Raw genomic sequence first — 12,986 nt, 5'->3', positions numbered from 1 at the left:
TATATATATATATATATATATATACAAAACACGGAAGGGAACTGCACTCTCATACCGGACCGGGTACACATCCCATGACCCTGCAACATGCTCAGCCCTGGGTGCCACTGGCACTCACAGGAAGCTGTGCTGTCCCCAGAGCCACAAGCAGTTAACCCCAGACAGGTCTGGGTGCAAGAACCATAGGGAAAATTACAAATCAAATTAATACAACACACAGAGAAAACCCAGCACTCACTTACAAGCTCTCAGCTACGAACAAACTGAAAACAAGGGAAGGGTGCACAGGAATATGTAACCACCCTAGACATATACAAAACACGGAAGGGAACTGCACTCTCATACCGGACCGGGTACACATCCCATGACCCTGCAACATGATCAGCCCTTGTTTTCAGTTTGTTTGGATTTGAAAGCTTGCATTGTGTGGCTGTTTTAGGGTCTCAGGTATTGGAAAGGACCTTGACGTGGTACCTGAGCTTGTCCCATTTGGCCAGATGCGGTGACTAACCTTTCCATTTTTGCTTTTAAATCTTAGCTGAGAGCTTGTAAGTGAGTGCTGGGTTTTCTCTGTGTGTTTTATATATATATATATATATATTTCTCTGTGTGTTTTATATATATATATATATATATATATATATATATATAGACAGATAGATAGATGATAGATAGATAGATAGATATTTTCGATATGATCTGAGTATAGAGAATATTAACTTATATGAAGATTAATTCACATTATTTCCACATGTCTGTGGGAAGTTGTGTATTCAACTTAGCATAGGGTAATTAACTCTTGCATATACTTGTGCTTCAAGGATTAGCTCTAGATCGAGCGACTGTATTTCCTGCATGGGGTCATCATCTATCATGACTTTTATTAGGGCAATTATTTAAGTCATAGATTTTGATCTGAGCAAATGTATTGAACAAAGGTATAATTTAGCATAGTGAGTGGAGAGAGGGGAATTCTGATGTGTAATCAGCAAGGCATCCAATTTCTGACCCCAGATTTGCATTACACAGGATGTATCCAGCAATGGTATTAAGCATGCTTAAATTTAATATTTAACAGATTGCATACTTATTTTATCTTATCTGTGTGTGTGTTTGTGTGTGTCTGTGAGAAGTGGAAACAATGTGTAAAAGAGACAATCTTAACAGGATGTAAAGCTCAATTTTGTAATGTGAGTTTAAAAAACATTTTTAAAACAGTAAAATATTTTATTTTCATAAAAATGCATGTGCGCTACCTTTTTCAAGGCTGAATTGAATGGCTACTCACTAAAACACCTACTAATGTTAGATCAGTGTCTTTTTTACTTAACTTCTTGTCTGCTAAGATCCATAATTTACAGTATAAAACTTGTTTCAAGGTATATATATACTGTATATCTATATATATCTATATAATCCAATTAGCACGTGTTCCAGCACTCCAGCTTCAACTAATAATGAAGCACCTGAGTGCAATCCTCAATGGATTGTAGATACGAGCTAGGAAAGGGAGGGCACTCTCAGGATTTATATACATCAAAGTTAGTTTATTGTTTATAACAACAACGTTAGAAAGTCATAAGGATAGGTCGACGTTTCGGCTTACATAGAAGCCTTCATCAAGACAGATGAACAACTGTTAAACGAAGAAGAAAAAATAACAGATTTAAAAACCCAAAACACAGCATCAATACGTAATCCCACCACCAAATTGTTTGCAGGCAGAAAAATAAAACCACAAATAATGAAAATAAACATAGAAAAAATAAAAATAAAAATAAAAATAAGGCAAACCCATACACATAGCGCTAGGAGATACAACAATACAGTCCCTCCAATACTCTCAATCTGCTATGGATATACACTGGTGGGGTATATATTATAATCTTAGCAAGCAAACAAAGCATATGTAACCCAATTGTAGGTGAAACACCATACGGCTGCACAGTTTATGTGTTATGCAAAGACCGGTATACGCTGGCCTGCCATATACATAAAAGACCCTTCAAAAGAGACTAGCAAGTCCCCATACCTCATTAGATACCGCCTCAGGCTCTGAGACCATATACAGTTGTTCTAATGTTACAAAGCAGATAGGTGCACCATACATAGTTAAAAAAAAAAAATTTTTATACGCTGATGCATATACGTTGCACAGCAACTTTTAAGTGTTTTTAAATAAAACAGAACTTTTTACAACTCTTCCTTCCTCTGGTGAAAGTATCTCACAAAAGTAAGTACACCCCTCACATTTTTGTAAATATTTTATTATATATTTTTATGTGACAACACTGAAGAAATTACACTTTGCTATAATGTAAAGTAGTGAGTGTACAGCCTGAATAACAGTGAACATTTGCTGTCCCCTCAAAATAACTCAACACACAGCCATTAATGTCTAAACCATTGGCAACAAAGTTGAGTACACCCCTAAGTGGAAATGTCCAAATTTGGCCCAAAGTGTCAATATTTTGTGTGGCCACCACTATTTTCCAGCACTGCCTTAACCCTCTTGGGCATGGAGCTCACCAGAGCATCACAGGTTGCCACTGGAGTCCTCTTCCACTCCTCCATGATGACATCACAGAGCTGGTGGATGTTAGAGACCTTGCACTCCCCCACCTTTCATTTGAGGATGCCCCACAGATGCTCAATAGGTTTTAGGTCTGGAGATATGCTTGGCTAGTCCATCACCTTTACCCTCAGCTTCTTTAGCAAAGCAGTGGTTGTCTTGGTGGTGTGTTTGGGGTTATTATCATGTTGGAATACTGCCCTGCACCCCAGTCTCTGAAGGGAGGGGATCATTCTCTGCTTCAGTATGCCACAGTACATGTTGGCATTCATGGTTCCCTCAATGAACTGTAGCTCCCCAGTGCCAGCAGCACTCATGTAGGCCCAGACCATGACAATCCCACCACCATTATTGACTGTAGGCAAGACACACTTGTCTTTGTACTCCTCACCTGGTTGCCGCCACACACGCTTGAGACCATCTGAACCAAATAAGTTTATCTTGCTCTCATCAGACCACAGGACGGGGTTCCAGTAATCCATGTCCTTAGCCTGCTTGTTTTCAGCAAACTGTTTGTGGGCTTTCTTGTGCATCATCTTTAGAAGAGGCTTCCTTTTGGGACAACCAATTAGATGCAGTGTGCGGCGTATGGTCTGAGCACTGACAGGCTGACCCCCCACCCCTTCAACCTCTGCATCAATGCTGGCAGCACTTTTATGTCTATTTCCCAAAGACAACCTCTGGATATGACGCTGAGCATGTGCACTCAAATTCTTTGGTCGACCTGTTCTGAGTGGAACCTGTCCTGTGCCCACAGTGCTGCATCCCAGTTTCAGGGTCTTGGCAATCTTCTTATAGCCTAGGCCATCTTTATGTAGAACAACAATTCTTTTTTTCAGCTCCTCAGAGAGTGCTTTGCCATTAGGTGCCATGTTGAACTTCCAGTGACCAGTATGAGAGAGTGTGAGAGCGATAACACCAAATTTAACACACCTGCTCCCCATTCACACCTGATACCTTGTAACACTAACGAGTCACATGACACCAGGGTGGGAAAATGGTTAATTGGGCCCAATTTGGACATTTCCACTTAGGGGTATACTCACTTTTGTTGCCAACGGTTTAGACATTAATGGCTGTGTGTTGAGTTATTTTGAGAGGTCAGCAAATTTACACTGTTATACAGGCTGTACAGTCACTACTTTACATTATAGCAAAGTGTAATTTCTTCAGTGTCAGTCACATAAAAAGATATAATAAAATATTTACAAAAATATGAGGGTTGTACTCACTTTTGTGAGATACTGTGTGTATATATATATATATATATATATATATATATATATATATATATATATATAACAACATTTTAAATTAGGGGGAGATAAAAGGTGAGTTTAAAATCCTCCACTGCGTACAAAATATAGAGAAAATAGCTCATTGTGTAGTTCATTAACAAATCTAGACAGGCCCAAAGGCTCTGAAAAACCTCTGAATTACATTGTTTCCAATGCAGCAAAGTATTCTGGGTAAGATATGCAAATTAAGTACACAATGACACACCTTTTTACTTCACTCTGCTTTTCAGCGATACTTTGGCGTAAAGGGAATCTGCTGAAAAGCAGACTGAAGTAAAAAGGTGTGTCATTGTGTACTTAATTTGCATATCTTACCCAGAATCCTTTGCTGCATTGGAAACAATGTAATTCAGAGGTTTTCTGTGGGAAAACAAGCTTTTGGGCCTGTCTAGATTTGTTAATGAACTACACAATGAGCTATTTTCTCTATATTTTGTACGTAGTGGAGGATTTTAAACTCACCTTTTATCTCCCCCTAATTTAAAATGTTGTTGTATTCTGCCCGGAATCAACTTCACCCAGCAGTGATGCAAACCTTCTCCAAGCTGATGAGTAGCAACAACTACGAAACAGTCTGTCCTGGGATGGTTATGAATCACTGCACTAACCCTAGCTAAGTTTATAACCTGTGTGAACAGCGATACTTTGGCGTAAAGGGAATCTGCTGAAAAGCAGACTGAAGTAAAAAGGTGTGTCATTGTGTACTTAATTTGCATATCTTACCCAGAATCCTTTGCTGCATTGAAAACAATGTAATTCAGAGGTTTTCTGTGGGAAAACAAGCCTTTGGGCCTGTCTAGATGTGTTAATGAACTACAAAATGAGCTATTTTCTCTATATTTTGTACGTAGTGGAGGATTTTAAACTCATCTTTTATCTCCCCCTAATTTAAAATGTTGTTGCATTCTGCCCGGAATCAACTTCACCCAGCAGTAATTCAAACCTTCTCCCAGCTGATGAGTAGCAACAACTACGAAACAGTCTGTCCTGGGATGGTTATGAATCGCTGCACTAACCCTAGCTGAGTTTATAAGCTGTGTGAACAGTGATACTTCGGCGTAAAGGGAATCTGCTGAAAAGCAGACTGAAGTAAAAAGGTGTGTCATTGTGTATTTAATTTGCATAGCTTACCCAGAATCCTTTGCTGTATTGGAAACAATATAATTCAGAGGTTTTCTGTGGGAAAACAAGCCTTTGGGCCTGTCTAGATTTGTTAATGAACTACACAATGAGCTATTTTCTCTCTCTATATATATATATATATAGAGAGAGAGAGAGTTATTTTTTTTTATTTATTTTTTTTGCAATGTCTTAAAAGTAGTAAAGAAGCTTTAAAAATAGAATAAAAGTCATAAACAGTTATTTTTTGTCAATAATATTTTATTTTCAAAAGAGAGATAACTAAAGGTAGATATTTTAGTATTGCCTGATGTTTAGTGAAGGTATTGAACTCTTCTGAAAGAACCAACTCTGGAATTCATGGCACCCCAGTCATTGTATCTCTTGTACTCTCCAGGTCTCAGATAGTACTGGCGCCCCTTGTAGTTGGGTTCATCATAGAACACCCAGTGACCATCAAACACGTTGCAGGAGTGGATGTCATGGTAACGGAATTGCTCATAGACATGAGGACAATCTTCAGTGAACTCCATCATTTGGCCTTTGAAATCTTCTCTCTCATAAATCCTCAGTCTGAATGGACCACCATGCTTAAAAAAAAATTATGAAATCATATTAACTGATTCAAAAGTATGTAAAATATCCTACCTGTAAAAAAGATAACAGTTTTAATTTAGTTTAGTGTAAAAAAATACACTTTTTACATAGTCAATTTTGTCTTAAAGGGACATAAAACCCAAACATTTTAAACAACTTTCCAATTTACTTCTATTATTTAATTTGCTTCCTTCTCTTGTTATCAACTAGGTTCTAGCTGTTGATTGGTGGCTGCATATATATATTCAATGTGATTGGCTCGCCCATGTGTTCAGTTAGAAACTAGTAGTGCATTGCTGTTCCTTCAACAAATTATACCAAGAGAATGAAACAGATTAGATAATAGAAGTACATTAGAAAGTTGTTTAAAATTGTATGCTCTGTCTGAATCACGAAAGAAAAATTTGGGGTTTCATGTACCTTTAAGTTTTCAACTTCATTACACCCATCCATGGATATGTTAGTGCTAGTCAGTATAAATGTTACTATAATGTGTACTTTTTTCAGAGCTGTTTTTATTAATAAGACAAATTGACATTACGTGCAAATAAAATATAATACATACTTGTGGAGTCAGGTGGCACGATCTTATAGAGTCGTTGTAACCCATCCATTGCTGGAAATCAGGATATTCTCCTCTCCTAAGATAATACTGGTGTCCTTTGTAGTTATGTTGTTCATAGAGTATCCAGTTTCCACTCTCTACCCTGATGGAGTTGCAGCGACTGAAGTATGAAGACATGTCAGGACAATCCGAGCTGCACTCATAGGAGCGGCCCTGGAAGTTCTTGTCCTCATAGAAGATAATCTGTGAAAAATATCAATTACACAAATTATAGCTAAAGTTGTGATTTTCTTGTCATTTCCATTATAAAGTTCATTTTCTAACAATATTTTACATATAATTATTTGGTCCTGAAATGATTTTACCAAAATACAGACAGCTTAAATCTATACATTTATTTATGTACATTGGTATTGGTGACCCTATCCTACAAAAAAAAAGTTTAATATAATGGCTAAATATTATGACTCCTTCAAAAAAAGCATTTGTTATTCTTAAAGTCATGTAGGAAGTCCTGGTATAAAATATGTTTTAAACATTACCTTCTATTAAAGGGATATGAAACCCCCAAAATGTATTTTGTGATTCAGAGAGAGCATACAATTTAAAAAAAGTTTCCAAATTACTATTATCAAATTTGCTTCATGGGTTTCTTTGTTAAAGAGATACTTTGGTAGGTGTCTGGAAAACTACATGGCAGAAAGTAGTGCTGCCATCTAGTACTCTTACAGATGGATAACATTCTAGCAAAACTTCTGCGACATGTGCATTCTCTTGACCTTACGACCCTGCTTTTCAACAAACGATAACAAGAGAACAAATACATTTTGGTAATAGAAGTAAATTAGAAAGTTGTTTAAAATTGCATGCTCTATCCGAATCATGGATGAAAAATGTTGGGTTCATTTCCTTTATATTCACAGCTTATGTATAAATGTTTTCAACGTAGCTTTTGTGTAACAGTTTTTTATTTTCCGTAGGTAAAAGTAAGTACATGATGTATGCGTCTATGAAAAAGGTAGCAGCTGAGTGGTGCGCCTGTGCTATTTTGGAACTAGCTGTACCATATTTTACTTGTGAAATGCTATGAATGAAGCAGTTGTATTACCTTTCCCATTTTGGATGATGCTTTCAGTTGAGAGCTGGATGCTGTTGATTGAAATAAGCGTCTGCCCTTATATACACCTAACACTGCTGATGTGGGCATACATTGAAAGTGATGTCAGCTGTTTTCTGTTTGTTAAGTTAAACGTATGGTTGTTTCATTCATTGTGCTGTAGACTGTTCTGTGCTGAGCTATTGTTTATACTTGCTAACTAAGACTACCATTTAAAATATGTTTTCAAAGACTGAGAATAAAACCTGTATTTATCTTCATTGTTTAAAACTTTATAGTCATTTGAGTCTCAATCGTTCCAGGTACATTTCCTTAATCATATACTGTGATCATCTTTTCAAAACAAGTAACTTGTATAATGATTTTCTATCTGCTATAATAATTTCATTTAGATGTATAAATAGTTAATATATACCATAGGCGTTGGTTTCAGTAAACATTTTTCCTGGAAGGATAACAAAATAAAATATCCCACACATTGATGCAATTATTATTAGTCCAGGAAAGTTAAAAATTGCAGCAAATGAGCAAGTTTGGATTAGTAACTTTTCTCCACTGACTAGAAAACTCTAGTTATATTTTGTGATATTTTTCTACCATTAAACTTAAACTTAAATTCGAGAATGAGAAAGTGATAAGCACTACATATTTTATGACAGTAGATTGTAACCGCTACTTAGATTTTATGAGCAATCACTACTATCCGTGGAAATGGAACGTTCCTTACGGTCAGTTCAAATGTGTACGTCACAATTGCAGTACACTTGCAGACTATGAGAACCAAAGTTTGATTCTTAAGGAACGGTTCAATGAAAAGAGATATCCAGCTTATATTATTGATACTGGTTATAGAAGAGCAAAATTTGATGACAGGGACAATTATTTTTTTAAATCCAAAAAGAAAAAAAGAGGCAGAATCTAGTATCACTTAGAATCATGCTCTGTTTATTATTCAATTTAATTGCCACCATAATCTGATAACACAAATCATCACAAAACATTAGGACATTTTAACCAAAGACCCCATTTTGGGTAGTATTATAGGAGCAAAACTGAATATAGTTTTTAAAAAAGCGCCTAACCTAAAAACTATTCCGGCCCCTAGTAAAATTGTGAAAAATAAAAGCATTCACACTTCTACCACAATTGTGTCAAGTAAGTCCCCTCTAGGCTCTTTCAAATGTAGGGTCAGTAGATGTAAGCTGTGTGCTTATATTGCACATAAGCAATAGACATGTCAGTCTAATGTTACTGGATGGCAATACTCCATTATTGGCCATATTTCTTGTGCCTTCCATTATGTTGTATATTTGCTATCGTGTTTCTGTGGGATACAGTATATTGGTCGTACCTGCAGAAGACTCAGTACCAGATGGTCTGAGCATCAACGAAATATGAAAAATAATTTAAAAAAATCACAGTGTATCCAACATAATGCAATGCAATTTCCAACATAATGGGGACACAAAATAGTTTTCTGTTACGCCTATTGAATTTGTCCCTAGGTCCCATTTATATAATAGACTATCCAGGCTTAGGCAGAGAGAGATTTACTGGATCCATGTGCTCAAGAGCATGCATCCTGCTGGTCTCAACTTGAATATAGACCTAGCTGTCAGGAACATTGTTATTAAATATTATTTTAATATTTTCTGTTAGCTTTGTAGAGCAAATGTCCATTTCATGCGTATCTTCACTTTCAAGAAATAACAATTTTTTGTGTATTATTATGTATTGAGATCGATATTATCATTATGTATTTATTTACAATATGGATATTTGTAGTATTATCAAACTTAGGTTCCTATCGATGGGCAGCATGATTACATACCTCCACAAGGTTGTGATTTATCCATTGCGATTGGATGACACATCCTAGTTTGTTACCTATGCTTTGGGAGGTGTGTAGTAGTGCGGCCCTTCGATTGTTTAACATATTAGTTATATAGAGCAGGAGGTGTCTATTGTTTTTACAGTCTGATGAAACGGCTATTCCTAGCTGAGAAACGCGTTGCTGTGTTTTTATTGGATTTTTAATAAATTCATCCTTTTTATTACGCCTGCTCTATTGTTATTTTAATGTAATAATGCTGCCATCTGTTTCCTGGGGGTTTGTTGTTCTACCCTATCACCATTGAGACTGGCAGGATGCCCTCCACACACCCCTGTGGCTGATTGGTGTTCGGTCTTCATCGGGGGATCTCTGTGATCAGATTGGCGATTGGAGACCACGTGACCATCCCAGTGACGTGTGGACGAGTCTGTTGGGCGACTCTGTTGGTCCCGATCTGCTGTGTTTGGCACTCAGTTTGTGCAGCTGTTCTTGTGAGTAGTAATCTTTAATTTGGGTCCTCACTACTGTTCTGTGTGCTTGTTGTATCAGACCGATATTGTTCTATTGTTCTATTCAGCTCCACTTCTCTTCTGTATCTGCAGGATACATCATCTTACTTCTCGTATCCAAGAGTGCTGCCTCCTGTTTGGACTCTGCCCCTGTTCCACACAAGCGCACCTCTCTAGAGCATCTTGCTCTAGCCCTTCCTGATTGACTATATATGTACATGTACCTTGTAATGTGATCTAGAGATCAATTTTTGTTCCAAGGAGCTAGGACCATCCTGAGCTGAGATATTATGGTTTCAGTAAACATCTGTATAACCAAAATGTGTTGTGTGCTATGACAAAATGATGGCTGCCATAGTTAACAGGACAGTATACACCAATTTACATTTAACTGCATCTAATAGACATTACTATAAAGAAGAATATGCACAAATACTGATCTAAACATCCAGTATAAAATCTTTGAAAAAGTTACTTAGAAGCTCCCAGTTTAGCACTGTTGATGAGTTTAGGTTGGGACACCCACTGAAAGTGGCTGAGAAAGCAAGAAGAGCAGACACCCCCCCCCCCCGCCCCTGAATATGAAAAGACCCATTAAACAATCAATCACCTATGTGTGTGAGCTGTTTGAGCAGAGAATAACCTTATAGTGGAAAGATTCAATATAATTGTGTGATATTTTTTCACTGACAGAAACACAAGTGCCTTGTCCACACATATTCAAAGTTTTACAATATTAAATGACTAGAGTTTCTATGGGATCAAAATGAGTATCAGGTGATGTTCACCAGGTAAGGAAAGGTTTAGAGATAAGGGCCTCCATTACATATAGAGCGTCACCCGCAAAAGCCGGCGACGCCAAATTTTGCGCGGTTTTAGTATTACATATACGGCATAGCATACAAGTTACGGCCGTATATTTCACCCGTTGCTTGCAATTTTTACTCCCATAGGCTAACATGGGACCGCATCGTAAATTGGTATCCAATATCCAGCGCAAGGCCTTACGTGGCGAAAATGGAGAAATCTTACTCCATTTTCACCTCGCCATAAAAGGCAGCCATAGCAGGCCTTGCGCTGAATATGGGAGCACCGTAACTCCCAAAAATGCCTGAAAAAATAAACTAACACCTAACGCATGCGCAATGTCTATCTACCTGTCAACCGCAATCCCCCACCGCAATACCTAATAAACTCTATTAACCCCAAAACCGTCATAGCCCACACCGCAATTAACCTATTCTAGTATTAATTCCATAGCCCGCATAGGCTATTAAATGTATTAACCCCTAATCTGCCGCCGCCAATGTCGCCGCTACTATAATAAAGTTATTAACCCCTAAACCTAAGTCTAACTCTAACACCCCCCTAACTTAAATATTATTTAAATAAATCTAAATAATATTACTATTATTAACTAAATTATTCCTATTTAAAACTAAATACTTACCTATAAAATAAACCCTAAGATAGCTACAATATAATTAATAATTACATTGTAGCTATTTTATGATTTATTTTTATTTTACAGGCAACTTTATATTTATTTTAACTAGGTACAATAGCTATTAAATAGTTAATAACTATTTAATAGCTACCTAGTTAAAATAATTACAAATGTACCTGTAAAATAAAACCTGACCTAAGTTACAATTACACCTAACACTACACAATCATTAAACTAATTAAATTAATTAACTACAATTAGCTAAAATTAAATACAATAAAATAAAATAAACTATAGTACAAAAAACAAACACTAAATTACAAAAAATAAAAAAATTACAAGAAGTTTAAACTAATTACACCTAATCTAAGCCCCCTAATAAAATAAAAAAGCCCCCCAAAATAATAAAATTCCGTACCCTATAATAAATTACAAATAGCCCTTAAAAGGGCTTTTTGCGGGGAATTGCCCCAAAGTAATCAGATCTTTTACCTGTAAAAAAGAAATACAACCCCCCCACAACATTAAAACCCACCACCCATACCCAACATTACTCTAAAACCCACACAATCCCCCCTTAAAAAAACCTAACACTACCCCATTGAAGATTACCCTACCTTGAGCCATCTTCCCCCAGCCGGGCAGAAGTCTTCATCCGATCTGGGCACAAGTGTTCCTCCAGAAGGGCAGAAGTCTTCATCCGATCCAGGCAGAAGAGGTCCTCTATCCGGGCAGAAGTCTTCATCCAAGCGGCATCTTCTATCTTCTTCCATCCGGCGAGGAGCGGCTCCATCTTGAAGACATCCGATGCGGAGCATCCTTCCTGGCCGACAGACTAACGACTAAATTATCCAAGATGGCGTCCCTTGAATTCCAATTGGCTGATAGGATTCTATCAGCCAATCGGAATTAAGGTAGGGGAAATCCTATTGGCTGATCCAATCAGCCAATTGGATTGACCTTGCATTCTATTGGCTGTTCCAATCAGCCAATAGAATGCAAGCTCAATCCTATTGGCTGATTGGATCAGCCAATTGGATTGAACTTCAATCCGATTGCAAATGCCCCGCAAAAAGCCCTTTTAAGGGCTATTTGTAATTTAGTATAGGGTAGGGAATTTTATTATTTTGGGGGGCTTTTTTATTTTATTAGGGGGCTTAGATTAGGTGTAATTAGTTTAAACTTCTTGAAAAAAAATGTATTTTCTGTAATTTAGTGTTTTTTTGTACTATAGTTTATTTTATTTAATTGTATTTAATTTTAGCTAATTGTAGTTAATTAACTGTGATGTGGCGAACATAAAATTTTCCGTTCGCGAACGGCGAACGCAAATTTCCTCAAATGTTTGCGAACGGCGAACCGGGCGAACCGCCATAGACTTCAATAGGCAGGCAAATTTTAATAGTGATGGAAAAGTTGTTTCAAGGGGACTAACACCTGGACTGTGGCATGCCGGAGGGGGATCCATGGCAAAACTCCCATGGAAAATTACATAGTTGATGCAGAGTCTGGTTTTAATCCATAAAGGACATAAATCACCTAACATTCCTAAATTGTTTGGAATAACGTTCTTTAAAACATCAGGTATGATATTGTATCGATCAGGTAGTGTAAGGGTTATGAACACTTCAAAGTGACAGACCAAACTCCGCGTTTAACGCACCGCAAACAACCACAAACAGTCCATTTGCACAACCGCAAACTCCCCATTTGCAAAAGGTTGGATACCAAGCTAGCCATGTCCCGTTCCTTGTCCTCACTGATGTCATTGAAGGTCTCTTCCTCCACCCAGCCACGTACAACACCAAGGGTCCCTGAAAGGTGACAACAAGCCCCCTGGGACGCCTGCTGTTTGGTCTTCCACCTCCTCAAAGCCACCTTCCTCCTTCATCCTCTTCCTCCTCTGACTCGGTCTTCTAACTCCTCTG

The 12,986-nt window shown here is 37.4% G+C and overlaps 1 protein-coding gene across 1 annotated transcript; it reads right to left on the bottom strand.

Moving 5' to 3' along the window:
- Nucleotides 1-5,303: 5,303 nt before the first annotated feature.
- On the bottom strand, nucleotides 5,304-11,685 carry LOC128638556 (gamma-crystallin 1-like). The gene is made up of 3 exons (XM_053690585.1): nucleotides 11,671-11,685; nucleotides 6,152-6,394; nucleotides 5,304-5,579 (listed from the first exon to the last, which is right to left on the bottom strand). Exons 1-3 carry the CDS (start codon nucleotides 11,683-11,685, stop codon nucleotides 5,304-5,306), a joined length of 534 nt encoding a protein of 177 aa, XP_053546560.1.
- Between the last annotated feature and the right edge of the window lie 1,301 nt (nucleotides 11,686-12,986).

Source organism: Bombina bombina, chromosome 1 (assembly GCF_027579735.1).
Source record: "Bombina bombina isolate aBomBom1 chromosome 1, aBomBom1.pri, whole genome shotgun sequence".
NCBI classification, from domain to species: domain Eukaryota; kingdom Metazoa; phylum Chordata; class Amphibia; order Anura; family Bombinatoridae; genus Bombina; species Bombina bombina.
Note: the sequence above shows the minus strand (reverse complement) of the source record. Positions and strands in the feature narration are given on the sequence as shown.

What these genes read in the sequence shown, in the direction of transcription:
- LOC128638556 (XM_053690585.1), bottom strand. An exon ending in CGTGCCACCTGACTCCACAA is followed by an intron (nt 5,580 to 6,151) that starts GTATGTATTATA and finishes TTTTTTTTTAAG; the next exon opens with CATGGTGGTCCATTCAGACT.